General features: G+C 44.1%; 1 protein-coding gene across 2 annotated transcripts in view; it reads left to right on the top strand.

The window, feature by feature from the left end:
* The window catches only part of GPR107 (G protein-coupled receptor 107), a 35,238-nt gene extending 22,451 nt beyond the window's left edge, over window positions 1–12,787 (top strand). For both annotated transcript variants that reach the window (XM_063352778.1, XM_063352779.1), the window contains exons 15-18: window positions 4,226–4,275; window positions 5,015–5,098; window positions 5,908–6,032; window positions 12,368–12,787. In XM_063352778.1, coding sequence (XP_063208848.1) covers window positions 4,226–4,275; window positions 5,015–5,098; window positions 5,908–6,032; window positions 12,368–12,464 — 356 coding nt within the window. In that variant the 3' untranslated portion in view covers window positions 12,465–12,787. The remainder of the gene's footprint in view (window positions 1–4,225; window positions 4,276–5,014; window positions 5,099–5,907; window positions 6,033–12,367) is intronic.
* The last annotated feature ends 13,659 nt before the right edge of the window (window positions 12,788–26,446 follow it).

Raw genomic sequence — 26,446 nt, 5'->3', positions numbered from 1 at the left:
GGCATCTGAAACCTTGAGATAAAGCTTAGTGATTTAAGTGTTGAGACCTCGATGGATAGCACTAGAGAGTTGGGAAATGTTGAGAAATGAAATAGGTCTGTTATGTTTCAGTGTACCACTTCCAGGCGCCTGGATGGCTATGCAGGGTCGATGTAGCTGTTAGGTGTTTGAGATACATTGCTTGTCCTGTACTTCAGACTTTCTTATGACCCTAGGGGGGAACTCTTGTGCCACATGGCTAATGTGTTTCAGAATATCAAGATTAACTAGTCTGTGCCACCTTCTCGTGCATGACATGGAGAGTTACTGTTATCTGTTTGCTGGATTCTTCTTTCTAGTATAGGAATGCTTTTAAGCAGAGTGCTGTAGAGATGATGAGTCCGTGCTTCTCAGAGTTACTCCTGGAGTTGCTTTTTGAGGTCTAGATCTACATGTGTGTCTTCATTCCTGGGGGGAATAGAAGACTTCCATTTGCTGTTTGGTAATGGCACAGATTGCATTTCAAACACACCAGAGTTAGTATAGGGTACAAAGCATTGTAGAAGTATTCTTAGCTGTCAGCATGTTCACTCAAGATGCATTATGGTTTGCCCTTGCGTACTGTATTGTCTGGACTTGAGCTCCCTATGCCCTCAGCTGCAGTCCTCTTATTTTTATTACATATGTATTCTAAAAAGGTCAGAGTTACTCATCAAAAAGATGCTGTCTGACCATGTGCAAGGCTGTAATGGATAGCCTGACTTTCTTTTCCCCCATCTTATAGGATGTCTCAGCATTTGAAATTAGCACAGGGGACAATCTGAAAAGAGACTGATTATCAAAATACTGTGGTATGCTATGTTTTGATTGATGCAGATCAGGCCATTGCAGGCACAAGCTGTTAAAGTAAATGGTGATAGAGAGGGGAAACTGAGGGAAGCAAGGTATAGTCATTGTTATAAACCTTTCTTGGAGGATGGCTTTCATCTTTTCAATTACTTTACGAAAGAGATGGAACACAAGTATGAATTCATTTGTAAAACCTTTGGTAGAAACTCTCTATTTTTTTTTTCCTTCTCTGCGGTTAAGTACTATTCCTTGAAGAATGGTTATCATACTCAAAACATAAATTTACCCAGCCTTTACTGCGTGTTGTGATTGCTGCTGTGTTATCACAGCTTTACAGGTTGGGGCTGCAAGTGATTCAAGTAGCCAGTGACAGCTGCTGGCCTAGCCTCTCTCCTTGCAAGTGTTGCTGTCAGTGTCTGCACTGCCAAGCTAAGGTGAATCAAAATCTTAAAATGTCCAGCATCGCGCAACTCGAGTGTTACTGCTTGGAGCACATTCAGCCCGTGAAAAAGCATTTCACAGGCTGCTGATGCCAAGCAATGATGATTTTAGACTTTCTCCAGAACAGTGTGTGCTGTAACTTTCAGCTGTTTAAAAAAAAAAACTGGCAGAATTTTGTGGACGCGGGTTAATACTGACTTTAGTGTCTAATAGCGGAGAGAAGTATTCCTGAAGTTGAGGCAGCTAGAGGAGAGTATTTAGTTGTGAGAAATAAGCAAGCCAGCTTCCAGAGGTGGCTCTTCAGTCTTGCTACTTGGTGGTGGTTGTCTTTTTTTTTTTCCTCCCCTCACCCTTGTTTCCTATGCTTAGCCACTCTAGATACCTAGATGTACCAACCTATGACTCTGATTATCATGATGAGTCGGTGAGATCTTGAGCTGTGCTCTGTCAGTTGGAAGAGGTGGCGTTGTGACACTTCAGTTGGCAGCCAGATCTCTGGCTTCATGATCCTTTCCTCCCATGCACTGCATGAATCCAACAGAAATGACTCTCCAGCTCACTCGGTTGTTGACTGTAAAGCACTGATGGACTGGCAGTTTGAATCACAGCTGTTGAGTTGGTGTTCCTTTAGCTACAAAGCCTGGTAATTCTCATGGCCTGTCATTGCACCAGTTGGTGGCAGTTTTTGAAGATGAATGCGTTGAGTTCAAAATAGATCCTTCTGTGTACAAGACGGTATGTGGTAAATCACAAGATCTTCATGGTCGCACTTAATGTAGCTCTCTAAATAGGACAATATTGCTTCCCTGCTTCACAATTTAATGAGCTTATCCTGCATATTTTACATGCTTTAATCTTTCTCCAAGTGTATTATGAAAATCTTTTTAACATTAGGTTACTTGGTAGAGCATTAGACCCATGAAAATCCGTAAGTTTTTGCTATTTAATTGTGGGGAAACTAGCTTTTGCAAGGGAAAGAAATGAGGGAGAAGTAGCTAAGCCAATGTCTCAGGGCTGATTTAGCTACCAATGATTTAGTTAGGTTCTTGTTCTAACAGTTCCAAGTCTTGCCATCTGTTACTCTGTGCTTCGCTGCTGGTATTCTACAGATGCAGGTCTAGAGCTTGGGCATTGCTTTCTGGAGCCCAGAACTGTATATTGCAAAGTAGATGCTATTCTATGTTTAGTGTTTCACATTGCAGTCCAGAAGGGAGCATCCTCCCAAACCTGAGAGCTGGTGTTCCTCTGACATACTGTGCTGTAAGCTCGCCCCTGTGAGCGCAGTCTTGCCCAAAGCCAACTCAGTCTGACTGGTGTTCAGACGAGTGTTGCACGGTACAAGCTTTAGCTGTATGGAAACAACCTTGGTGTTCCTTCACAAATAAGGTTTGCGGTTTTTTTCCTGTTGAGCTGTGGCTCTGCTTTCTCTTCCTGACATGCCCTGTGCTCTGTCAAAAGTTAAACATACTGTTTGGAAGTGTGTAGAAGCCACTAGCCAGCACTAAATCAAAACTACTCCTAGCTTAGTTTTATCTGCCTGTCACTCAGTTTATGCCTTGTGTAAGTCAGGGGTGGTTGTCATATGTCGTCTGAAGGAGGGTTTGTATCTGTCTCAAGGTGTCCATAGCTTTCAGTGGTTCTCCTGGAACACTAAAGGTAAGTTTTGGAAAGTGACTCTTGATCTCTAGATTATACAAAGCAGGTTTAAAATAGTATGTTTTCCGTCTTCATGGTAGCTTATGTAGTGGGAACCTAGAACAGTTTACTTTAGTGCATTTGACATCTACCTTTCCGTAAGAAAAGCTTTATTGTTTTTGTCGCAAGAAGTGAAACACATTTTTGGTAGCTATTAGCCGTCTTTTTCCTCATGTATAATACTATATTTTGCACTGCTGTGAGCCTAGAAAATCATACATGTAACCTTATTTATAAATTTGCTTCTTGCAGTGGATGATTTCTGTGAGGGAGTGCAGGTGAACTTAAGCACAATGTGTTGTGCTTCCACATCTGACTAAAAAAAAAATCGTAAGGAGGGCTTGGAGGGAATACCAGTACATATGTGGTAGTACTTTTCTAACTGGCAGCTCATGTTCGTTGGCTCTAAATTGCATCTCTGTATGCTGTCAGCATATCTTGGAATCTTTGCCTCTTCTCTTGTCACAAAAGCACCAGGAGTCTGTATTTGTAATCCTGCTGCACCTATAAAACCTGACTCTCAAACCAGAGTTGACAGCTGTTCCATCTGTTGTTGACCTCTGCTTGTTCACATGAATATCAGCTGTGTTCCTCAAGAGCTCAAGATGTAATCTGTCCAGTAAACACAGGCTAGCCTGGGGCCTTAGCTTACACGGTTTGTGACAAACAGATGCATTTGCTATGAGAACTACTTCATCTGACTTCCCATTTCACTTGTAAGTTGTGACTGAGCCACGAATGATAGAGGATACTGCTTTGATGTTAAAATACTTGTGCTGCTGTTCCACAAGATGCAGTGATTCCCAGAGCCGCAATTACCCCCAGGGTGCTCAGGTCAGCTGAAGGCGCGGAGCAGGTCAGGGAGGATTCTAGAAAAGGTGTGAATTTTCTAGGAAGCAATGTTGTGTGACGTGGCCCTTCTGGCAGGAGTGAGGTGATTGTATGTAGCTGACTATATACAGATAAGCATTAGGGGAAGGTTCTATATTGCAGAATGCGTGCATATAAAATTTAGTGTAAAAGTGATCTCACTGAATTGCCTTTTTAAGAGGGAATTCACCCCAGCGTAGGAGTTCTCCGTAGGTAAACAAGCCAGACTGGCACTCCTCAGAGCACCCAATGGGCTGTGGGACAAACTCTTCTAGTCTGGGGTTACCTGAGAACTGGTTTTGCCCACTTGCCTGCCTTGCAGACAAGCATCCGAAGAAACTCTTGTCTCATTTTAACAATTTTCTGATGGAATTCTGTGTTCTCTTGATAGCTGCCATTAACCTAGCAAAGCTGAAGCTTTTCAGACATTACTATGTTATGGTAAGTAAACACCTGTTTGCATGTATACAGAGCACTTAGAAGCCAGTCAAGCTTTTTGATGGATTACTCGTTGGAAGCTGCTACAGATGGGGTGTGTGTAGTGGAGATGTTCCTAGTTCTGTGGCAGTGCTGTGCTTCGGCATCTTGGTCAACTGGGCTAAAATCCTCAGAGCAACTTCCCTTCTTTTCCTAGTGGTAGCATCCTTCTGTCTATCTTTAAAGTGGTTCCAGTTATTTGTAATGATCACTGATTTCCTCTGGAGACAGCTTGATCTGCCAGTTGAATTGATGGGCTTGAATAACGTACTGTAAACTTGCTAAAAATTAAACTTGGGACCAAATGGTGCCTTGAGATGCATGTGTGCAGTTTCTGATTAAGTCAGTGGGAGCCATCAGCATACCTCCCAAGAGAGCATAGCCTTCTTAATGATCTCCAGCAGCCTCATTTCAGGCTCTGATAAGTGCTAAGAGTAATAAATTATAATCGTGATTCTTAAAGTTCCACAAAATCTTAAAGCGTTTTCCTGCTGTAACTTAAATATTTTAGCAATAGCTTGAGTCATCTGGTTGTTCAACAAGCAGTAGAGCCCTCAGTCTGTCTTTCATGTTTATCAAGGAGCATAGTAAGGCTAATCTGACATGCTGAGTTGTCTGGGAATCGAGCTGTTTCTCTGGGAAAAAGAGGTTCTATAAGGACGGTGCTATTGTTCTCATCATGCTTTCTCCTTCTCCTTCCCAGATTGTGTGTTACATTTACTTCACACGGATCATTGCAATTCTCATAAAGATTGCTGTTCCATTCCAGTGGAAATGGCTGTACCAGGTATTTGCCAGCAAACGAAAATATATCCATTCCCTGGTATTTAAAGAATAATAGGAAAAAGAAAAAATATAACTGCACCAACAAAAAACGACAACATAAATTGTTTCTCATGTTATAGTAGAACATCTGAAAACTCAGTGCTGCACCCTGTCTCCTCTTGATTTTTATCACTGATGTGCCTAAGGTGGCAGGAATGTGTATTTAGTTTTATGTTTGTCCAGTAAAGCTGCTGGATTATACATGAGATGTCTGAAAGTAATTGCATTATTGATTTTTTTTAGTCTTTCAATTTAAAAATGTCTGAAGGAAATTAATCAAGAACATAAAAAGGAGACAAAAATTAGTCAGGTTTGCCCTGGGTAATTGAGGCCCCAGGGAGCCAATGAAATAGGCTTTCACTCTTCCATCTACAGGCTTTATTTGCCTAGTGACTTTTAAATACTTTGTTTCTTAACATATAATGCAAGTAACTGTGCAGGGAGTCTTTGGAAGACATTACCTGTTGAAAGTACCAAACAACTTAGGGATGATGTTTTTTCCCCCTCATTTAAAAGCCAAGTCTTGCAGTAGTTATTTAAAAGGACTGGTGTGATGGCTAGAACTGTAACTGTATTTAAAGTGACAGGGAAAGCAGAAAGAACAAAGGGCTTGACAGCTTTTAGCCTGGGATTAATGATAACAGGACAGGAATTACTTTATTTCTGTTATAGCACAGGCTTCTTGGCCATTAAATCTTGAACCTTATGAATGAGGAGAAATGTTTCATGACCATGAAGGACTGAACTTCCATCTTGTGTTTTTACTTGCAGCTGCTGGATGAAATGGCCACACTTGTGTTCTTTGTCCTCACTGGGTACAAGTTCCGTCCAGCATCAGACAACCCTTATCTACAGCTTTCTCAAGATGATGAGGATGACTTGGAGATGGAAGCTGTGTAAGAACCCTTCCCCTCCCTTTTTTTTTTTACTTCATTTGATTTGAGAAAATTAATGCTTAAAACCAGTTTACTTTAATCTCTCTAAATACTTTTTTGAAGAAGAGGTGTCCCTTTGGTGTGTGTTAACTACCAAGGAGATTTGTGATATGCATAGGACCCTCTGAGCTGGATATTGCAATAGTGTGGAATAAGCTGGGAAAGCTTTTAAGGGGGCAAAAAGATAACCATGAAAATATCAAGTAAAAAAAGCTTCTGTGTTTAGTCTGTATTGCTGAACACCAGTCAGCCTTAGGGATTGTCACTAATGCTTCATATTAAAAAAAACCAAACAAACAAGCAAACAAAAAAACCCCCAAACAACCAAACCAATGACAAAAATGAAATACCAATCTACAGAATATAAATGAGCATGGTGTGTGGTCACTTCTACCTTGATGTTCAGCCTGTAGCTTTGCAGAAATTTATCTTGAGTAACACTGAGCTGAGGAGATGGATTTTTCTCAGAACTCTTCACTGTTCTCTTCACTCTTCACTATTTCTTGTTGCTAAACCATGAGGCACCACAAATGCAGTAGGACCTGAGATAGTCTGGAGAAATTATAAAGTGGCGCTCAGCCTAAGTCCCTGTCATTTTCTTTGCAGTAGTTTTCTGAGGACTTAAAAAAAAAAAAAGTGGCATTCCTGAATCTATAATAGAAATTGCCCTGAGAAATTCAGCATGGCTAGAAGTGTTGAATATAGCTATAATTGCTACAGACTCTGTTGCCTTAATAGGAGCAGAGCTAACCTAATCTCTCTAGTATTTACACGTTTCATGCATAATTGCAATTCATGTACAGGCTCAGAAGCCTAAGAGTTTTTCCAGTTTGGCAAAACTCCTTTACCTTATCTTGGGTGAAACAAGTCAACACTCTAATTTTTGTTGCGGGGGCAAAAAAAGTCAGAATGTGTTTGCCCTCACAGTTAGCTCGAAGAAATGGATGTTATTGGGAAATTGCTACAAGGAGATTGTCATGCAAGGAGTTTAATTTCTCAGAAATATCTCTAGTAACAAAGGTCGTCTTTCCAAACGCTTAGCTATTTTTGCTTTGTGTCCATAAAATCTGTCAGTGTTGCAAGTGGAATGCAACTAGTGGGTAGTGACCTTAAAATCACTATCACTTAAAGGTGTTTAAATGGTTTATGTAAGAAACGTGTTTCAGTTTGGAAGCTGGTAAATAAACATCCACATGAGGAAGGCACGGTCTGAACTGGAAGATGTGGCAGGATTTGTGATTGTACATAAATGAGCTTTTTTCCTTTTTGCCTGTTAGAGTGAATTTCAACTTTGCATTACATGCTTAATGAATTTTTACTTAGGCTTTTTTAGGACTAATAATATGGCGCCGTTTATATTTAGTGACTTCAGTAAATTGGAGAAGCTGCTAAATTTAGGAGAATTTGCCAGAAATAAGCTGGAGAAAGCTTAATGAACTAATTAAGTGATTTACATCTTACCATAGCAAAATAGACATTACTAGAAACTCAAGGATCAGAATTCCTTGTGAGCCTTTTCCTAGTAAGGCATTTTGCCCTTTGCCTTGGGAGTTTCCATTGTTGTGCCTCGTGGGTTGGTCCCCTTAGCCTTGCTTGAATTTTTCTCATCTGATTCACCAGAAGTTTAACTCCATTTGGGCACTTGGCAGGGTATAATCTGTGCCTTGTTCTCCCTTCCCCAGCTGCATTGGGGAGGTTAAGTGTGCATGTGTTTGAAAAGCATGGTGTATACACATTCTGTGACAGGTGAAGCACTGCAATGAAAGGATATTCAATTTCTTGTTGACTCGGTCTTGCTGGGTCCTATTTCTGTTTTTATAAATATTAAATGTTTTTTCGGGGGGGGGGGGGAATATCAAGGATTATTTGAGCAAGTGACTAAGTGCCTGACAGTATCCTGACTAACCATTGTATGAGTGTGTTTTGTCTTTCGTGTGATAAATACCCACTTGTCTTCAGAGGCTATAGCAGAAGTTAAAAGCACGTGAACTTCATGGTGTTCTGCCATATCTTATTGCCAGGTTTTATGGTTGTTTTCTTCTTCCAGAGGGCTTTTGTTAAAATCAGGCTTTTAAAAACATTTGCTGCAGAAGCATTCTGTTTCTTTAGACTCAACACTTCTATGAGCCAGTGGAGGGGAAAGCCGTGAGGTCGTCAAGCCTGTGTTCCAGGCTTGCTTGTCTTCCAGCAAAAAATAGGGCATTTTTAAGTGCAGCTCTCTAGCTTATGCCTGTTTTCAAGCAGTGCAAACTATACAAAGCTCAGTCTGGCAGTAAATGCAAATATTGTTAAGGACAGTGTAGAAATCTGCGAAGTTTCAAAAAAAATCCAAAAACTAAGGTGTCTGTGACAGAAGCAATATAAGGTACAAATTCTCTCTCTGTAAATTCTTGTAACCCTCAAAAATAAACTATAAATCAGGAACGGTAAAAGTAACTTGTAATAAGGCTTTTCAACTAACATGCCTCTATCTTAGGGGAAAGCATCCACAGGTGTTACAGGACTTTCTCTTCAGTTATACCAGACTCAACAGAAGTTGTTCTGGTGCAGAGGAGAGTATGACTAAACCTGAACTGAAGGACCAGTCTGTTCTTTTTCAAGTAGGGTCAATAGCCATTCATCATCCACAAAGTGGCTTTCTGTGTATTCTGTGTTGGGCAGCCGCTTGAGCCTGTTCTGTCAGTACATGGGCTTGTCGCTGACAGTTCGCTAAAGTACTCTGTTTGAAAAGCTGCAGCCACGCTTGGCAGAAAGAGTTGTCAGGCTTGCAGTCCTAATGCCATTTCTGGGGCATAAACACAAAAATATAAACAGTACAGTAGATGAGGTGCGGGTGAGAAAGGGGAAAGGAAGCAGTTTTGTGGTGTGTGTTTTTTTTTTTTTTTTTTTTACTCTTGCAGTAAGTTAATACATTAGCTCTGTAAGTTTGTTTTAAATGTTAGGTACTAAAGTGCTCTTCTATGGATCTTGGTTGAGAATGGTGTTCATATGTGCATGTGGGGTTAAGATACTTCTGCTGGAGGAGGAATTGCAGGAAAAAGCCATTAGTCATTTTGTTCTCAATTCAGATGCTCTAAATCCATCTTAGTGAGCACGTGGGGACCAACTTGGTTTTTCCTTAGCACCCAAAACAGCCTCAACATAGTGAACTGTTGTGGTGACACTGACCTACCTTTGCTTTATGCCTTGGGATCTGGAGTTTCTCAGTGTATAATGAGGCAGTCTGTTCTGTGCTGAGACTTGAAGTCCTGGTTGGTTGCTTTTCTCTGCTTTCTCTCAGGTTGTGCTTCATGGCAGACTGATTCATGATGCTCTCCATTAGAAGTGATTTTCTTCACCTAACACATCTTTCCCATGCAGAGATCAGTGTTTTTTGCTTTTTCACTCCAGTTTGCAATAGGGCTGGCAACTACCAGTATCACAGTGTTTCATGTTGGGACTACAAAACAAAAAACAGGAGAAAAGGCAGCTGAGATCCACCACTGTGGAGCGCTGAAAATGCTTCTGAATGTTTAGCCATTCCTTGATACCCTGGATACAATGCTGGGGGGGGGGCGGGGGGGAAGAAAAGGATGTAATTACTGTGGCATGTACCACTGTGCAATGGAGTGTTCAGGGAACTCCTTTTGTGCCTCCTCTGACAGCTACAAAAATCCTCTCTGGACAGAGATGGTTTAGTGAGAAGGATTTGTGGTGTTTTAGCTACTACTAGTTTGTGGGCTAGAAATGCAGTTCAGCAAACTGCAGGTGAGGGACACTTACTAGCAGTATTGCAGGTCAGAACTGATGTCTTGATATCGCTCAGAGGACTAAAATGAGAATTGCAGCGTGCTTGGTCTTAGTGCTGGTAGCCGTATCTTACTGGGCACTAAAACATGTTGGCTGACCTGATTTTGAGAGGGAGAGGAATTGCCCATTATACATGAACAGTCAGAGAAAATGAAGACTCGAGAGCTAGGCTGTACATTTGTTATGAGACAAGAACAGCGCTCATCAGACGGTCTTTAATTTTCACTGTTGAGAAATCCACCCCGAAATCTCTCCCGGTTCTTTGCTGTTGTCGCAGGGCAGGGACAGTAAACGGCCTCTCTGGTAACAAATGACATGACTTGACCTGGTTGCAATTTCAGTATGTAGCTGTTTGTCTTTTCCCTCCATGAAAGTGGCTCATTCCCTCTTAGCCATAACCTCTAATCATTTTTGTCATCATCTTGGTGTGTAATGGGTTTGTAATTGTATTGAAGTGCAGTGCTAAAGCCTAGGCTGTGTGCCAGGTGGGATCGTGCTAGCTGTGAGTCAAGTCTTAGGACTACTCTGGTATCATGTATGTGCAAAACACCTGTTTATAGATCCCAATCTGTCTGCTGTTGCATTGCTATGTTAATTGCTCATTTTTGGTTTGTATTCCACTGTAATCTTCAGCTCCTCCCTGTGGAATTGATACATCGCCCCTTATTCTGTAATTATGAAGTTCATTATTTCTGAAGAGTAATCTTTGCAGTTGTCTTGCTGCATTGTCCCCCGTTTTTCAGACCATTACTTAGATTTGCCAGAATCCTTCTGCATTCTAGTCCTGTTCTCAAATATGTAGCTCTTAGTGTCTTCTGAAGATCTAATAAGCAAGTTCTCTATTCCATTACCCAGGCAATTACTGAAAATATTGAGTAGAAGGGAACCTGGGACAGACCTCTCTGGAACCACACTCAATGTTCTTTCATGTTTGACAGGAAGCCATTAAGTACATCTCAATGCATGTTTTTCGAATTAGTTATGCATCTACTTTGATGGTTTTGTGTAGCTTATGTTTCCCCAGATTTTTTCCGATGTGACTATGGGGAAAACCTTTGTCAACAGGGAGAACTTATGAGATCTACTTGTTCTCTGTGCTGATAAGCTTGATGTGATTTCTTCCAGGCAAATGTTTACTGTTTACTAATTCCATCTTTCTCCTTTAAGCAACTTGCTTGCTTTTCTCCCTTTTTTTTAATTTTAATTTCAATAGGGAATAAAGTTGTTATTTCATCTGTACTCTTCTGATCCTTTCCCTATTCCCTTAAACACGAGCTCGTCTAGACCAGCTCTAAAGTGTCTGAACCACTGATGATCCCAGTACTGCCACTGCTAGAGAGTCACTAAGCACACCAGTTTGAGTAAACTATTTTTGCAGTACGTGAACAGAAGCTAATATCTAATGTGGAACTAAGGGCATTATCAGAAGAGTGTATTTGAAGATTACTTCTCTTGGGCGATACTGTGAAATTGTTGTTAGCTCATCTGATCAAATAAAGTATTCTTACATGGTAAACAGCAGATGAAAGCACACAAAGACTGACAGTGGCATCTTTGAACAGGGCTGCTCTATGTATGCTTCTAGGCTTCCCTCGTGAGTGCATTGAGCTATTGGCACTCTTACTTTCAGCATCCGAAATAACCTTTGTAGCACATTTGTGGGGAAAAAATACCTTCATGGAATGAGAATCATTGTGGAAAAGAATAAAGCAAATGCCTTCTGCATGCAAATAGCCTGGTTTGTATAGCAACAGAGAAGGCCACTGGGCTGAAGAGCTTGTTGGACAGCCAAGGTGGTAGTTCTGAGAGGAGCTGTGCTGTTCTGGCTGGATAAACAGTTCAGTCTGCCTAATGTTTGAACGGTATTATGAGACTTTATAGTTCACTGGTCAGATTGTCATGACAAATCCAGACTTCGATGGCATAAAAAGGATGACCTCTCTCTTCTGTCGTGTTGCAGCTCATTGAGTAATTTTGCTATTAACAGAAGTTGGTGTGCATTAAGGTAATCCGTTTTTTTGGGGCACTGTCCACTGTGGGTGCATTTGTGTAATATGTTGTACCTATTACAAGCATTGCAAATGCAGAAGAAACTCTTCAATGCACAGAATTAAGGGTGTTCAGCTGTACAGCAAAGTGTTTTTTAAGTAAGCTGCTAAAACATTAGCAAATAAACACCTGGCTTAACTATTTAACCACCCCTGCTACCTTCTTTCAAGTATGAGCAAATATGATTTGCTGTTTTAGTTTAAGGGTAGATGGGGAGGGCCTTAAGGCTCTCAAGGACAGTGGCCTTGCTCCTAACGCACATCGGTGTGGGGTCCAAGATGATGCCTGGCCTGCGAAATGGTAGCAATAGGAGAGACTGAACATTGAGACTGCTAGGTCTTGGTAAAGGGACACTTGAAGAGTTCCTTGATAAGCACAGGAAGACAAGCACGGGCTATTGGTGAAATGGATGTTACAACTCAAGTTCTGTTCCCTGATGTTTCTCCATTCTCTTCCAGGGTGACGACTTCTGGAATAATGGAGGGTATGAAGAAGGTCAAGAAAGTGGTGAATGGTTCAGCAGAGCCCCAGGGCGAGTGGGAAAGCACGGCATGATGGACTGGACTAGGGCAATACTTTCAGAGAAACTTTTTTTAATTTATTAATATTACTCTCAGTGGAAAGGGAGCAACTAGCACTTCCCAACACTGAAACTGCAGAGTGGGGTGTGTCTCGGGGGAGCAAAGCAGTGCAGAAATATAACTATTCCTCTGATCATAAGAAAATGGGGTCTCTTGGTACCTGCAAGGAGCGTGAAGCTTTCCTAGGGATTTTGGGTAGCTTATTCTTTTTTTTTTCCCCCTTTCTGGATCGGTTAAGTATTCTGAATTGTTTGCGGTTGCGTTCTTCAGAATGTGTAATGCTAATGTGAAGAGAGACCTTTTAGTGTGTATGTAAAGTATATATTTTACCTAATGCACATTACATATATATATACACACACACTTGCTATGTAACATGTATGCTGGGAATTACAAAGTGTGTCAGAAGGTGGGAAAAGAAGATAAGTGATGTAAGTATTCTTTTTTCTTTTTATAAACTCTCCTTTTGGTGTGGACAAAACATCGCAAAACAAATGAATAGAAACAACTGCAGTTATTTGAGAGACTGAATGGGATATTGGATCAGTTGACTTCTGCCACTACTCACATCAGTGGGAAAGTTGATAAGTATCTTTTTGTCTTACCCATGCAGGTATCCACTTGAATGTGTCAGGTTTTCAAATGTATTGCTATGCAGGAAGCAAGTGACTGTTTTCCATTAAAAGCACTAGCTCGTAGCGCAATAAGCATTAATGTAAATTCTCCACTCTTCATGGAGTTGCTCTTGATTCACACCCACCTGACAAAAAGTACAGAAGAGGTGTAAGACTGATGCTTGCTTTTTAGGGGTCTGCCGTGCTATCTTAAACACTTAACTTCGAGCTGTTACCCAGAGCACTTTGATCTGCTTTATAAAAATATTTTCAAGGTATTTCAAAAAACACTTCTTTCTGGCACAGTATAAACAGTACCAGAATCTCCAGTGGAAATCTGTCCAGCAAAGGTACTGCAGCATAAATCTCCAGATCAACGTTACCCTGAATTACTAGGCCTCTCTGGGTGGCTACTTGTACCTCTCTGACTATGTAGGATTAATGGTACTGCTGTTTGTGATGAGCTGAACTGGTCAAAATGGTGCTGCTGCCAAAACCAGGCAACTGCAGCTCCTGGTCCTAAATGGTTTTTGTCAGGAAAGAAGATTATGAGCAGAACCTCGATGCAGGGGAATATGCAAGTCTTGACTATTAGCTGCAAACATGTAGTGGAGTCTTTAGAGATATGTTACAAATGCCACATGTGTTTTATCTGTAGTACTCTGGTATTGTTAGTAAGGCAAGCCAGTGCCTGTAGTTGTAGTAGTAAGGCATAGCAAATGATTCTTAATCTGGGGGAGGGTGGAAGTGGTTCACTGATGTAATGAGGATAAGCTTTAAGAAAAATAAATCAAGTATAACTTGCTGACCCGCTGAAGCCTTAATATATATATGTAGAGACGTTGACATACGGTGCTGTTGAGCAAAGTGCTTCTGTCAGGGTGACAGGGATCATCGCAGAGCTTCAGATGCGCCAGCATCTTTTACAAACTCACTTAGGAATTGCTTTTTTAACTGAAGGGACTGCATCTCTGGGGCACAACTGATTAGAGGACTATTAGCCACATGGATTTTTTTATTCTTGAAGTTCAGAAGGAGGATTTTCTTTGGAACCTTGAACCACTTCTTCCTTGGTCTTGAACAGGGATTGTAGAGCTCTTAAGTGAGTGGTCTGTACCAAGACTTGCTCTTTGAAGAGCAGCATTGTTTTCTGCGGTTGCCAGTTCTTTTCCCAGGTGTTGGTTCTATGCATCATGGAAATGGTAGAAATGAACCTACCTGCTTTGATACCTGGAACTGGTTTCTCTTCAGATAAAGTATGAGAATAGCCTTGTTCTCTGGGTACAGAGTCCTCTTCTGTGTTTTCCTCCTCAGCTGTAACTGCATAGTAATCACAGCAGTGATAGTTTGACTTTTGATGTCATTGTCTTGCAATGATACAGTTTTAGTGGAAACGGAGAGCCTACACCACTAGAAAGGCTGTTAGGTGACCTACGAGCCTTTTAGACCTTCTGTATGAAGAAATATTCTGCATTATTAAGTAGCTGAGGTGTGAGAAATTGGACTGTTTGTTATAAACAAACGTAGGCAGTCCCAGCTTATCATACACTTAAATACAATACCTGAAAAACTCATCCTCTCGCTCTGCACAGTTACTCTGTCCCTGTGAAAATGTCACTATCTGCATCCAAAGGGCCACTCAAAGCAGTAGACGAGCAGGAGACTTGAAGTCTGTTGGCACTGAAGTACGTCAGGGATAAGGATTCACTGTCAGGAACAGAAGTGATATAACAGTGTTAATCCAGACATGATGCTGTCTAAGGACCTGCTAATACCTTTTGCAAATGAGATGTGTAATTCTGATGGGTGTGGTGTTTCACCCAAAAACATGAGGGGCTGTGCCAGGATCCCAGTGTGGGCTGAGCTGGTTCCAAAGGCTGCCTCTTCCATATCTCAGCATCAGTGGAGCCGCTGATTTGGCGAGAGTGCTTTTACCTTAGTCTCAGGTTTCTTTTTTTAAATGCACTTTTTTGCTGAAGCAGTGCGTGGTGTAGGCTTATCTGCCAAGTCCCTGGCTCACTAGTTAAAGGCCAAAAAATGTGTGACAACTTTTTGTCTTGGCATGAAAAGCCACGGTAGTACTCCGAAAGAGTTTAGAAGAGCTGTTTCCAAGTTCAGACCTGAGCTTCAGCAGTCAGTTCTACAGCCAACTTCAGCTGGCACTTAATGCAAGATGCCAACCAGCAGTAACTGGCCAGACGTAAGCATTAGTAAAGAAAATTAATGTTGATGTACAAGTTGAAAAACAGTGCAATAGAAGTTCTTACTGCAGCCATTTCCAAAGTAAATTTCCACTTTCTCTGGTGGAATTCCTCAGAGCAGGTTGAAAAATTTGTCTTTCAGGGTTGTAGGATGGATTGGATGGTGGCGGGGATGTTGGAGGACGGAGAGGATTGTGCCTCCGGCAGCACAGTCTGTACTGCACCACAAAGCATCAAAGGGAGGGCTGCTCCCACCCTCCCTGCCGAGGTGATCCCACATCTGCATGGCTGGGAGTGCACCGCTGCATTGCTAGTGAAAGGCAGCAGCTTAGAGCTCACCGGGGAGCATAATAGCAGTGCTTGCCTTTCAGATGCTGATGGCTGCCTATGTAGTAGGAAGCTCTGCCTTTCACGGGGAGGGAGAGTAGAAGAGCTGCTTGTAGCTTACACGTCGTTTTGGGATACAGCCTTACTTTCCTGTCTCTGCCTTTTGCTGAAGTGAGCAAGTAAAACAGTTACCCTGCAAGCACACAGCAGTGTAGTGACAGGAGTCCTGGAAAGCGGGTCTGGTGCAATTCAGAATAAATGGTTTTGAATGCATTCACATATGTTGCTGCAGTGGAGTACTCGGCACCCTCTGCAGACAAAAATGAGATCGGTTCAGTCTTCAGTTGTAATGCGTGTTATGCTCCAATAAATCCCTATTGTTGATGGCATGCAAATGCCACTGATGCACTCCTCCTTCCTGCCATAGCTGTTCAGCAAGCTGTCTTCCATAGGAAACCTCCTCGCAATGCAACTGCCAGACTCTTGTCATTCTTCAGGCTTGAAAATGTTTTCCTTGATGGTTCATCAAGAGACGTACTAAGAGAAAGCAAGACGTAATGGGGTCATCTGGAACATTGCTGCTGCTTGCTCAAAATGTAGCAGTTCGAGTTGAAGAAGCCACATGCTGTCCTATTAAGATGCTCTTTCATGTTGTCATCTCACTCAGCATGTCATGATCTGTGCAGTGCATTGTTCAGTGTTTCTCTCCAGCTGAGTGCCCTGTTCCTGGATTTCCATGCTGGCATACCCTGGGAGCATGTTGTAAAAATTTGCTGCATTGCAGTATTTTGTCTTGGAGCTAGTAATGTGGAAGATGTATTTTTCTAAGCTAAGTGGACTCTCTCTAGCATGAGTGTGCATCCACTGTGTATCCTTAAGCACTGCAACATTCCTTCTGGCCATGAAAGGGCATGTCCTAATCATTCCAGTGTGCACATTTGGTGAAAGTCCAATGGAAGATTTTTTTTTAGCGTTTTAAGTCTTTTTTTTTTTTTTTGTACAGTATGCTGCTCCTAGAGCAGAGAAATGCAGTCTGGCCAGTGACAATCAAATTTGCAAGAAAGGGGGGGTTTGTTGTTGTCTATTTGAAAATTGCCTGGCAGCATTTGAAGCAAATACTGGGTATTTGTATGTTCTGTTGAGCTCTGAGAACTGAAGCTGGTTAGCTGTTAATAAAATAATGGGGCAGAAGTGCAGGTATTGAAGGGAAGGAAACCCTTCCTCCTCCAGTCCACCTGGTTTGTCTCCTTCAGTTTGACCTGCCATGATAGCTAACAGACTACTGTTACTTTAAAGCAAATGTGTTTTATTGATTCTGTGCTACGACCTCCACTTCAATCATAAAACACTTCCCCATTTTTCACCTTTGTAAAAAAGAGCATGGAGCTTTGGTCCGCAGGAGATGGAAGGTACAGTGATATTTGAAACATAACGGTTCTTACACTGTCTAAAACGTGTGACCTTGTGTGTAACTTCAGTAACCTGAATTTTTCATGAAAACTGAGGTGGTGCTGCCCAGAGGCACTTGACTGGTGTTTCCTTGTGTTCCTTGGGGTTGATTTGCTGGAAAATGTTGTTCTAAATTGGATTAATCTGGCTTTTTTTGTAGCTGCTGGGTATGATGCTGTTCTGGGCTTATTAATCACTTTTACTTACCAATATTGGGAAGCTGCATATTTCCCCCTTGCAGTTTCTTGCTTGGATATAGCAACGATCTTGTAAGAACTCTGCATGATATGTACTTGCAAGTGGCTGGAACGGATTTAAGAAAAATACTGAGATACTCGCTCACGTGTAAAGTAACAGTACTGGAAGAAAGTGGTTGAGAAAAGAGTCACTTTTGTAGGTTGCCTGGCTCAAGAACCCATTTATGTTTTGACTGCAGCAATCCTGTAGAAAGGATAATTCTTAATAAATATTTCCCTGTGGGATTTCACTGGGCGTTCTGCTCTCTGTGTAATAAAGTAGAGCCCGACCTCCACATTATGAGAAGCACTTCGTCTTGTAGCTAGGGTACTGGAGCGTTGGGCTGGTACCTGCTCTGTCAAAACAGAGTATGGGTCTAAATAGCTTCCCTTTCCCTTTAGTAACTATAAATAATTAATTCCAGATCCTCTTGTGTCATTAAGCAGCTTTGGGTTGCCTTGTACAATGTAGCTTTGAATTCACTTAGTAAATGACCTCCAAAACTCAAAATGACTTTCCTGTACAGTAAGGTCCAGTTCCAGGGTTTTTGGTGACCTGTAAATATCTTATTCCTCAGTTCATGTTCAGATGTACAAATGGATTTTTTCAGTATTTTTTTAAATTTTATTAAAAGAAAAACAAACAGTATTTGAAGAGAAGCAAGGTAGATATAAAGCAGGATGGTCTGTGTAACTTGGTTTCCCTGCTGTGATGCAAATGTGTAAAATAAAGATTGTCCAGAAAGAAGTTTAATGCATCTCATTTTCTGCTTCTGAACCGCTAGGGACCAAGCTGACCTGTTGATTCCGAAGTCAGCGTTTCCCCATGCCTGACTTCCATTTGCAGCCATTACCATCCACATCATGGATATGGGGCCAAATCACAAACCTCTTCTGCAGAAAAGAAGTTTTCTAGGGGAAGAGCTTTCCTTCAGGAACGCACAGTGGGGTTCACTGCCCTTAGCTGTCGTACCTGGAGGTCTTTCAGCTCATGCTTGTATGGGCCGAGCCCCTCCTTTAGTTTTGTAAGCTGAACTTCTGCAGTAGTTTATGGACTTCCATGGAAGCATGGCGTTTCTTACAGTCCTGTTTCTCATGGTCTTGCAGTCTCAGGCAGGCACATCCAGGGCTTGTTGCTGTCACCTAGCGTTGTGGCCTCCTCCTTCCACAGGGCTTGGGGTCAGCTTGCCATGAGAGGGAGGACAAGGAGCTGGTGCTTTGAACTTTGGTGACCAGATACAAATTAAGGGTAGAAACCTGGAATTTAAGTAATATCCTATGTGGATCTGGCCATGTTATCTCAAGGGGGCAGGTTCTTGACCTGTTTGTTTTCAGGCTGAGGGTGATTTGGGACTCCTGTAGTTGTTCTCTTCCTGAGCTGTCAGGATCTCACCATGCCTTACAGTTCTGCAAACTGGTTGGGTTGGCAGGGATGAGGAGGGCAAAGTATTTCTGAGGAGTGCTCTTCCTGATAATCTCCCGCCCCTCAAAAGCATATGTCCTTCATCACAAAATGTAAGTCTTCAAGATGTTTCCTACAGTTTAGCCTCTAGTTCTCATCCTACCACAGAGGGGTAGTGCCAAAAATAGCCCGTGTTCTCTACCCTGCAAATCCCGAGTAGCCAGTTCTGCCTTGCCTCAAGCCTTTGGGTGGGTGGTGTTTTACCAGGGAACTAAACTATAAAAAGTACATGGATTTTTGGACTTATTAATACCCCGCTGTAGAATAAAACAAACTTACTGGGATGAGGGCAATGGCTGGTTGTTGCACTGGGGTAGCCTACCTCTGTTTCATGCAGGTAGTCCTTGGATATTAGGTTTTCCTAGACTGAGCATCCTCTGCATTTTCTGCCTCTTCTATGTTTGGCAGTAAAAAATCTCCCCTTAAAGTGAGAGCAGCCAACTCATCCCTGCTGTAAGTGCACAGCGCTCCAGTGGAGAGCTGCCCCGGGCCCCAAAATCTCTCAGAGGTAAATGAAATGTTAGGGTAAGGGTGTGGAAAGAGGGACTAAATTGTGGGAAGACTCACTTGAGATTGATACCGGGTGTAGGTTTTGTAGAGAAAAATCTTGATTGCTGACTATTTCTCTAAGGAGACAAATAAAGGAAAAAAAAAAACTAATTGCAACAGAGCTCCCAGCATTTAAGGTCTGTTGCAAGTGGAGACTGTCTGGTAGACTTACACAGGCAGAGAATAAACAAAACCAGAGCCCTAACCCAGGTTTCCTCAACGTGCTGTGTTTGGATGCAAGTTTGTAGCTGTTTTCCTGTCCAGAGGAGGTAAATTGTTTTACCTGCTTTAAGGATTTTCTTCCAGTGTCTGAAATTCTGAGCTGTCTTGATCATTTACTGCTCCTTGTTGCGGTCCAAGCTGCCTGCTGCCAGTGCTTTTGCTCTAGCAAGGTTATCTTCATGATTGCGAAGAGCTGTCGTCTCTTTAAATCCTGCTTTTACCACCCTTTGCCTTCTGACTGACAGACTGTAATGAGCAGGAGCGTGTTGTAGTGCCCTGTGTAGTGAATGGTCAATAAAAACAAATTGCTTTGTACAGAAGAGGTAATAATGCAGCTTGTATTGGCACAGCTGATCCTGATACTGGGGTCCTTACTTAGGAGATAAGGGCTTTCATGTGCCTTAAGTAATAACAAATGCATGTTGTTCCTTTCTTCTCTCCCCTCTCATCCATGGAAAATAATGGAACGGGGGGTGGTTTTGCTTTCTTGTGACTCTTTCCCCCTGTGGAATATTTTTAGTGGGGTGGCTGCGCTATAATGCATGAGATGACTCTTTGTATTACCGAAAAAAAATCATAAACAGGCATGATGCAAGGTGAGGCTGTCACAGTGGTGGCACAAGTGAGGATCAAAATGGAGGGGATGGCTTAAAACTCCTTTTACTGCTCCCTCTAGGGATGATTGTGCTGAGTTTGACTTCCAGCATCCTCAGTGAGAGGAGCTGTTAACAACACAGGTCTCCTGTGGCAAGGCTAAATATATTAATAAAGGGGGTTTTGTCCCTGAGGAGGCTGTTCTGAGGTGCTGGCCTTCAGTCCTGAGTTGTTTCTGTAGGGTGGCACAATGTCCCATCGCCCGGAGAGCCCACCATGTTCTGCGGGTGCCTGTTAGTGCCTCAGCTGGTGCCAGGCTGGAAATGCCCCTTCCCCGGAGCTGCTCGGGATGCGTTGTTCTGCAGGAGCTCTGAAGTCAGAAGGAATCCCACACCCAGCATGGCTGTGAAGGTATTGATCTGCATCCCCTGGGAGAAACCAAACGTGTTTGGTTTTGGGATGGATCTCATACCAGGAGGCAGTAAGCTAAATTGGAGGGGCTACAACGAACAGTTGCAGTGACTGAGACAAGAGAATTGGGCAATGACAGAAGATTACAGGAATTAAAGCTGTAAGCCTGGCTAAGTGATGATTAAGGACAGCTGGGAAGACGTAGCATGCTACAAAATGGCTGCGTGGAGGGGGAACTGCAGAAATGGGGTGGAATTAACCAGTGTGGCTCAAGGCCTGAGCTGTGGAGAGGCGAGATGAAATGAGAGCAGAGGAAAACAAAATGTTGGGAGAAACCTTTTGCCAATGAGATGGGTTTGGCTGCAAACTGTCTCCCTGGAGAAATGGAGGCAGTTCTGTGTTGTTTTAGCTAATCAACACTAGAGTGGACAAATCACTGCTAAATATACTGTAGGGAACGACCCCGTATCAGCTGAGAGCTGGGCTAAACGCCTGAGTCAGTTTCTTTCCATTTGCTTATCTCTGTGTGAAGTATGTTGCGTGCATAATTTCTGGTTTGGGGATTCATTTTTGTTTTACTATTAAACCTTGTGGATGCCTTGAGTGAGCTCGGCTGCTCCATAGGAGGAACATAAAAGTATTACATTAAAATGACGCTGGTACGTGTGTGCCCTAATCTGTATTCGTGGTAAGTCAGGGTTTTAACTGTTGTTGTAAAAACTGCGCAGAAATATCTGCTTGGACTTACAAAGCACACGATGCCGGTGTGTTGCTGTGAATCAGAGCAGCCTTGTGGGAGGCAACGGTTCAACCTCTTACAGCAATGAAATTTCAAAATAGGTACAAGTCAATCTTGTATATTTGAATATTTTGGGGGGGTTGTGGGTTTTTTTGGGTTTGGGTTTTTTAAAATTTTAAGTTTAAATGCAGGGTGAGCTTTGGGGGGACAGACATTGCTGCTGATGGCGCAGTTGGCTTATGAAGATTGCTTAAGAGTTTTGTGTCTCGTCTTAAAACCGGAGCAGGTCAGCAGTGACCAGCCCTGGCCGCAGCTCCTTGGCAGCGTCCGTGACAGGGTGGAGGTACAGCAAAGGGACTCCCCGCACCGAGAAGCTGATAATCTGCTATGATTCAGGAGTAATCTTTGAAAGGGACTGACTTCTCTCTGGCTCATGGTGTGAAAACCACCACCGCAACTGTTCCCCTGCGCCCGCTGCCAGTGCTCGCAGCCCAGCGTTGCGTGGCCAAAGACACCGGGCTACCTCCAGAGTGAAGATCTGGGCAGGAGAGCAGACAGCTGGCAGCTGCGTACCTTCCCTTTATTTTGAAGGTTCTTAGGTATATATCTCTTTTTAAAAATCTTTGTTCTGATACAAACCTCAGCCTTGCAGTTCTAGGGATACTTCTCTCAAAGAGGTTTTGGGGTTTTCTTGAGTAAAAACATCTGCGGAAGCTGAATTGGTGAATGGTGCTCAAGTAACCTTGTCCAGGGCATCACTCCCAGCGTGGAGAACAGCCTCTCTGACCCAGCTGTCGTCGCTGGTGGATGCTGCAGGGCGTCTTTGCTGCAAAAAGCTGCTGCTACCTCTGCGACTGTGATCTTATCACACACAGGCACAACTGCGCAGCACTTGCTTGGCTGTCGCTATGAGGAGTCATTTTATTTTCTGTCCCTGAACAAACGCGCTGCCTGCTTCTAGCATCGAGCCTTGTTTGAAGGCTCAAGGCGGCTGGGCTGAACTCCGCAGTTCCTGTACCGCAGGATGAGCAGTGGCAGGAGCAGAAAAAGAAGGTGGTTTCCCAGTTGCCAGCTGTGATTTGTGATGTGCCACGAAGGAAGATCGGGACACCTCCCTCCTGCTTGGCTTTGTCTCAGCCAGCTGCTGCCTCCATGCAGCAGGCAACTGGGAGAGCAGCTGATGAGTTCACCACAGCCACCCCTTCCAGGTTCCTGCATTAGCATAACAATTACAGCCCCAGAGGCTGTAAAGAGAATACGGTCTTTAAAAAAAAAAAAAAAAACAACTAGAATTTAACAGAGAAATTAATAGCATAGCAAATTGTAACACTCAGCACGTCGGCTGCATGTCAGTCTTGAAAGGCAGCTGTACGGGCAGCCTCAGCGCAGTCGTGCTGATTTCCAGACCTTCCTCAGCGTTTCCCCATCATTTCAACATCTGCAATTCTGTTTCCTGGGGAAAGAGCCTGCAGGGCACCATTCCCGCTGCCATTCACCCCAAAACCTGGTATGTTCGGTTTCTGTTGTGTTTCCTCTAAAGCTGTGCTATGGATTGGTACTAAAATGCTGCGCTAGCTGAAATAAATTTATAACGGTGATAGCCAGTAGGGCTGCTGGAGTTTGAGCCTCAGTGTGTTTTGGGTTATAAATCTTGATTTCTGAGGCTTCCTTAGTTGTATGTAGCTCAGTTATTATAACAGTTGCAACAGTAACTGCCAGCACTGGGTGTTTGCTGTGGCTGACAGTGAAACCAGGGGCAAAGCAAGAGCATCTTTTCAAGCTTAAAAGTGCTTCAGAAACTCACTGGTTGATGAGCTTGAAGCTTAAATGGGAATGGAGTCCTATTTAAAGCTGCCCACAGTCTTGCAATCATACACCTGTGTAAAATTGCTGTAATCTGGGATTTGGGTGATGCCTGAGAAGCCAAGGCAGGGGCGAGGATGCCCCCAGGACTAGCCGATGCATTCCTGCTCTTCTGGTTTGTGGCTGTTGCATTGGGATGTTCACATCACTCTACTGGCATTTTTTTGTTTTGTTTTGTTTTTTTTCAAAACCCCACAAAAAGCAACTATTTTGGTGGCTCTCTGTGCCAGCGGTGACCACGGCTTGTCTGGTGGAGCAGCCAGCGCTGATGCCAATAATTTCTTTGGCTCTTTTTCGGACTGAGTCAGGTCACTTAAGCATTAACCTTAAAATAGCCACTATTTTTGTAGTTGACATAATTAATCTCATGTGTGTACGTTCCTCCCCCATCCTAGGCTTTGAGGCATCACCACTCCACTGCTGACTGACTCCCCAGCTTTGGCGCAAAAAAGCTCTTAGCAAAACTTGGCTTTTTCACCAAAAAGCACAAAGTACAGGTTGTGTGCACTCTGCTCGATGGGTTCATTGCCAGTTCATTACTGTCTCTGGTGACTGATTCCTCCCTCATGTGGTCGTTTGGCTTTGGAGCACCTTCTCTACCTGCTTTTTGGGTGGGTGGATGCGGAAGGAGGATGTTCACAAGCCGATAGGTAACGCTGGCTGCAAAGACGGTGGTAACAGACTGATGGATGTGTGGGTTTGGGGATGTGCTAGGAAAAAAAGGGGGTTAGTGAAGCCTTGGAAGTGTGAGTGGACCTTGTGTGGGGCCTCATCCGGCCCTGGGAAGGGGAGGAGAGAGGCAGGGGATGGGCTGAGATGAGCCGGGCGGCGGATCCCCTGCCTCTCTCCTCCCCTTCCCAGGGCAGCTCCTCCATCACCTCACATCCCAAAATGCAAGTGTGGGATACTGGATGCCACCCCATCCCCAATTTCCAGCCTTGCTCATGGCTCCAAGGTGGGGGCCAGAGGGTGCTGTGCTTTGGCTGTGTTAAACTGCTTATTTTTTTTCAGGTCTGAGCTCCTGAGGAAGGGAGGAAAGCAAAGACCTTTTGCCATGAAGCAAAGCGGGGAGGACCGAGCCTCACTGTTTGCGCGTAGCCTCTATTCCCATGAGGTGACTGCAATCCCAACAATTTAATCAACAAGCACGCGTTGGGGAAAACCCTCATGATGGCGTCTGAGGATGCTTTATTAAAAGCACGCAGCGTGGCGAGCCCACGTGGAGCAAAGGCTGCCTGGCTGAGCCTTGCTACGTCCTGGGGAGAAAGAGCTCAGTGGTTTTATTAAAACACTTTTAAGTAAATACCCGAGGAAGCAAAAGCTTTCTGCAGCCACACACCCGGCTGTGCAGCCCACGCAGCTCCCAGCTTTTGCAGTCGTAGTGCACAGCGTCCTCAGATCCCACCCCAACCTCTGGCGCTGGCGTGGCAGGAGAGGCAACAGCTTCCCTATAAGCGAGACCCTGCTCCAACCGCAGCAGCAACAAGCGAATATTGCCCAGGGAATGATCATTTCCATGGCAGCATGTTGCAATATGGTGAACAGACGGCAGATGCACCGTGAGCAGCACGCGCAGTCTCTTAGTGAAAAAAACCAGCCCCGGCCAGGGCTGGGCGAGCTCAGGATGCAGTCGGTGGCGGCAGGGAGATGTGAGCACTGCCGAGGTCTGCCTCTGAAGAGAAATGCAGAGGGATCTGCAAAGCAAAACTGCTCTCAAGGGCTGGCCCTGCACCAGATTTTCCTCTCTGAGCAAACAGCCCGACTCCTTCCCCGGCGCACTGACCGCATTCAGCTGGACAGGGCTGGGTTGTGCCCCACTCGCTGTTCAGATTGCAATCCTGCCAGCCCCAGCGGTCTTTCCGGGCTGGGGCTGCATTCCTCTGGCTGTAGAAAAGTCACTGCCTCCCAGAAAATGCCACTAGTGGTGTTATTCAAGCAATAATGGGGTTAAAGCTAATAATTAGGAAGAGAAAGTGACTGGCTTGCAATTTCCGATTACTTTTCTCCTCTTGTCTGTGTGATCTGAGCTCTCTCTTCAACGTTCTCCATGGTAGAGGCAGGGTAGAGTTTTAAATAGAATTAAATCCCTTTAACATCGGCAGGGCTTGTGCTAAAATGCCTGTGCTGTGTGGGGAAGGTTTGGGCTGTTAGTCCTGCTCATCACCCCAGCCCGCTATGGTCCTGCTCTGTACACAGCGGGACACCCCTGCTGCAGGTGACCACAGAGGAAGGGAAATACTGCAAAAATCAGTATTTTGCTGATGGGCAGCACAGGAAGGGGCTGTGCGGGCTGTTTGGCAGCAGATTTGGCAACCAAACTGAAATCTGCCGTGGCCTGCGCCTGAGTTGCAGGCGGGCCTTTGTCCCTGAAAGCTGTGCAAATGTTGGTGGTGGCAGCGAGGGATGCTGGAGGAAAGGCACGAGCCTCGCTGAGTTCTCACAGCCCTTTGCTGCAAATCGCCCACCACTCAGTGCTGTTCTTCCTGCTCGTCCCTCGGGCTGTGCCGCTGCCGGGTGCCCAAGCTGGGACCTGGTGATGGTGTTTTTATACTCTTCTGCCTTAATGAGCTTGTTTGTGGAAGGCTGGGTAATAGAGGACTATGTATTTTAGAAACATCTACCTGGGGAATGTATCCCTGGAGAAATGGGTGTCAGGCAACCCTTTGCTGGGTAAAAAAAAAAAAGGCACAGAGACCAGCGGTGTGTGTGCTGTGCTCCTCGTCCCCTTTGCAATTTGTGTTGTGCTCTCTGCAGCTTTGCAGGCAGGTTTTACTGTATCCAAGCGCCAGATTTTTTCCCCCTCCTTGGCTGCTACCACAGAAGTCCAGGCATGTCCGGGCAGCTCCAGCGGGGCCTTCATCGCAACGCAGGCGGGAAGAAAACTGTATTTATCGCGTGCATCAGAACAGCTAATGAATGTGTGCACACATATACAGGGCGCTTTTGTAGGGGCATAAAGCTCTGCATGGTTTTGAGGTGGAAGAGCGCTGAGTGCCACTGCTTTTAGCACTTGTATGGTTTCCTGGCTGTGCCGCAAACCTGCTGTAGGTTGGATCTGTGGGGTTTTTGAAGGGATTGAACTTGGTCTCTATGTGTGCACGATGCAGGGAGAGAACGAAGGCTCATGAGAACCCTGAGGATCCTGGGGGGAGAGGCACAGACCTGCCTTTGGCTGGGGGCAGCCAGGGCTTGGAAGATGCTTCTGCAGCTCAAGGTGCTGGTGGCCCACCAAGGTCACCCCCGTCCCCCAGGCCCTCAGCTGCCTGTTCCCACTGTCACCTCCCCTCAG

This window comes from Chroicocephalus ridibundus, chromosome 15 (genome assembly GCF_963924245.1).
Source record: "Chroicocephalus ridibundus chromosome 15, bChrRid1.1, whole genome shotgun sequence".
Taxonomy (NCBI): domain Eukaryota; kingdom Metazoa; phylum Chordata; class Aves; order Charadriiformes; family Laridae; genus Chroicocephalus; species Chroicocephalus ridibundus.
This window is presented reverse-complemented; position numbering and strand designations above follow the sequence as displayed.